General features: G+C 40.2%; 1 protein-coding gene across 1 annotated transcript in view; it reads right to left on the bottom strand.

Moving 5' to 3' along the window:
* Positions 1 to 2,923, bottom strand: part of LOC101845530 (UDP-N-acetylglucosamine transporter) — a gene marked incomplete at its 5' end in the record, with an annotated part of 22,098 nt that overhangs the window by 4,368 nt on the left and 14,807 nt on the right. The window contains 1 exon segment of the mRNA XM_013080063.2: positions 2,419 to 2,541. Within this exon segment, the coding sequence (XP_012935517.1) occupies positions 2,419 to 2,541 (123 nt within the window).

Here is a 2,923-nt window from a genome sequence, read left to right as displayed (position 1 = left end):
TATATATATATACTTGAGACTTGAATAGGGTTGGTGTCGTTTAATCAGATAATCGTTTAATCATCATCATCATCATCACCATCATCATCATCATCATCATCATCATCACCATCATCATCATCATCATCATCATCACCATCATCATCATCATCATCATCATCATCATCCTCCTCATGTATTGTTTCCAAAGTTAGCCCACACCGTTTCTCCTGCTATCAGATCTCTTGTGTTGTTCACAGTTCCCTTAGATCTATAAATGTATTTCTCAACCAAGTCTGTCACCGGTATGCTCATGTTCAGCAGATGTCTACCATGCCAATAATATCTGCACTAATCTATGTCTGAAGCCCAAAAAGGCTGACCAATTTGTAGTAGTTTGATATTATGACTTTACCTTTTTTCCTTTTTCTAGAGGGGGAGGGGGGGGGTCGTCGTCTTTCGCTTGTTTGTTGGGCGTTTTTTGTTGTGGTTTATTTGCGTGATGATTTTTCTTTTTTGTTCTTTTTGTTTTTTGTTGTTGTTTTTTTGGGAGGGGGTCCGTTTAACTGTTTTGTTTTGTTTTTATCTTGGCATGTTGCTATATATAGTTCTGCTTTGTTTTTAGTTCTTCTTGTTTGCATATTTGAGGTAGTTTATATTTTTGCTACAATTTGTGTTTATTTCTTTTAGATTTTTTGTTTTTTGCTCTGTTTTGGGTTTTTTCTTTAAGCGGCGCCCGTGGCCTAGTGGTTAGGCTACCGGACCCATAATCGCGAGACTGGGGATTCAGAGGTTCGAGACTCAGTTCAGTCTGACGTTGTGTCCTTGAGAAAGGCATTTTACACGAATTTCCCACTTGGCCTGGTCCTTTGGGAGGTGAACGTTAAAGTCGGAGGTCCCGCCTCTTAATAACCTAATAGTATTGATACGGGCGTTAAACCTATACAATTTCAACATTTTTTAAAAACTTTTTTTTTCGAGAAGAGGGGCGTGGAGAACGAGGTTGTAAAACAGATTGACCGTATTAATGCATGCCATAAAAGAGATTTTTTTATTAAAGAGCGTATTAGAGACATTGGCTTTCCTGCTGGTGTTTTGTTATATCGTGAAACAGTCATTTTAAAAATGTGCATCTGTACCTGTCAATGCAAAATAAACGTATCTTTCAACTGACAGGGTAATGTGAAAACAGTCCCGGAAACTGTCAAAACAGTCCTTGACAACCGGCCGTGCGGAATCTCCACAGACACCTGTCATATCAAACGTCATCTCGACCCTGCTCCAGTTCCGGTCACACTTTTGACCGGATTCTCATGCCAGTACCAGAGGAAACGTCTTTCTCGCTGTCCCTGAGAGTTCGCACGACTGTGAAAGGTTTCCCCATTACCCAGAGATGTCTTACCATAAATAAACGTCATTTTGCAATCTCTACCAATGTATAATTCCGTACTCTTAGATGACCCCTACAACCTCCAACCTCGAAACAGAATCGAATAATATTATACACATCTTGAACTATCGTGTAAGGCAAGGCTGGTAATAGAAACAGATACAATAATGGTAAATATTGTGCACCCACGGTAGAAAAAGAGCAAACAAAAGATGCACACACCTACACGAGCGTGCACATGATTAACAATAAATGCAGATCAATAAAGAGATTCAACTCGATACGATATGCAAGATATGAGGCACAAGTGGTAAGAGTGGAAAACGCACTGTGAATCGATAACATCAAAGTATGGACTAGGCTAAATATAACAAAATGCAAGAGAGCAGTTCATCGAAAACAATGACGGATCATTTCACGCCAATCTCTGATCCATAAATGACACCTTTAGGTGACGAGATGTATTATGAACAACATATGAACGAAACTGGCATAGATACCCCTTCCCCCTCACAAAGAAATGTTGGGTGTACAAACTGACTCACTATACACAACAAAAGGTTTATCTTTTTTTTCTTTTTTGTTGTTGTTGTTTTTTAGAAAGAATTTTACGGCACTTGCAACACATGTAAGAGCCGAAGGTTAGAGGTGTTACTTGAGAATAACATACACAGGGATTCAAAGGAGGAGAGATAAGGGCGTTAGATGTTTGATAGGAAAGAAGGGGCAAACCACACCAGAACATCAAACAACCTCCCATCCAACAGGTGGTACAACGACTCTAACAGAGAACTGGCAAACACGGATGTCAATGCTGCTCATCTGTAGGCCTGTCTTATATTTTTTTATAAAGTTACATCCACTCTGCCTTTTACTTTTTTACTTTCAACTCTTGAATTTCGACCAAGATCTCCATCTTCAAAGTGTTCTATTTCAGTCTAGTTGGGCCTTCAAATCCCACATAACAAAACTAAGCTCCACCTTCAAACTGCTATAGTCTAGTTGACCACTCAACGCCTAAAAAATGAAATACGTAAGGGCGTACTCACCTGCACCATGACCACACCAAACGTGAGTAAGACTAGCGCTGACCAGTGGATGCCGTCCAGCCGTTTCCTCAACACCAGCACAGAGAACAGCGCTGTGGTCAGTATTTTCAGTTGGTATGTCACCTAGGTACAGAAAAGTTATGAACGTTTATGTACATGTAATTGTGAGTGGCCACTTTTTTAAACATACAATGACACAGTTGAAATCGTTTTGGAGACAAGTTGGCACGACTTCACGTGTCAGGTTCAACACTGGCTGTGTAGGATACAACATCCAGGCAAAGAGACTTGGGCATTCAGTAAGTATATCAATATATTCCCGACAGGAATTGAATCAATTCATTTTGCGTATTTGTTGTTATGTCGAAGAATCTATTTACTCGGAAGACGCCGGTGAGCGGAAATTCTCTGACGTTAAAGAAGTATTCCAAGACGCCATGCGTTTGTACGTGCCTGTGTGTGTGTGTGTGTGTGTGTGTGTGTGTGTGTGTGTGTGTGTGTGTGT

The sequence above is a fragment of the Aplysia californica genome, unplaced genomic scaffold (genome assembly GCF_000002075.1).
Source record: "Aplysia californica isolate F4 #8 unplaced genomic scaffold, AplCal3.0 scaffold00073, whole genome shotgun sequence".
Lineage (NCBI taxonomy): Eukaryota > Metazoa > Mollusca > Gastropoda > Aplysiida > Aplysiidae > Aplysia > Aplysia californica.
This window is presented reverse-complemented; position numbering and strand designations above follow the sequence as displayed.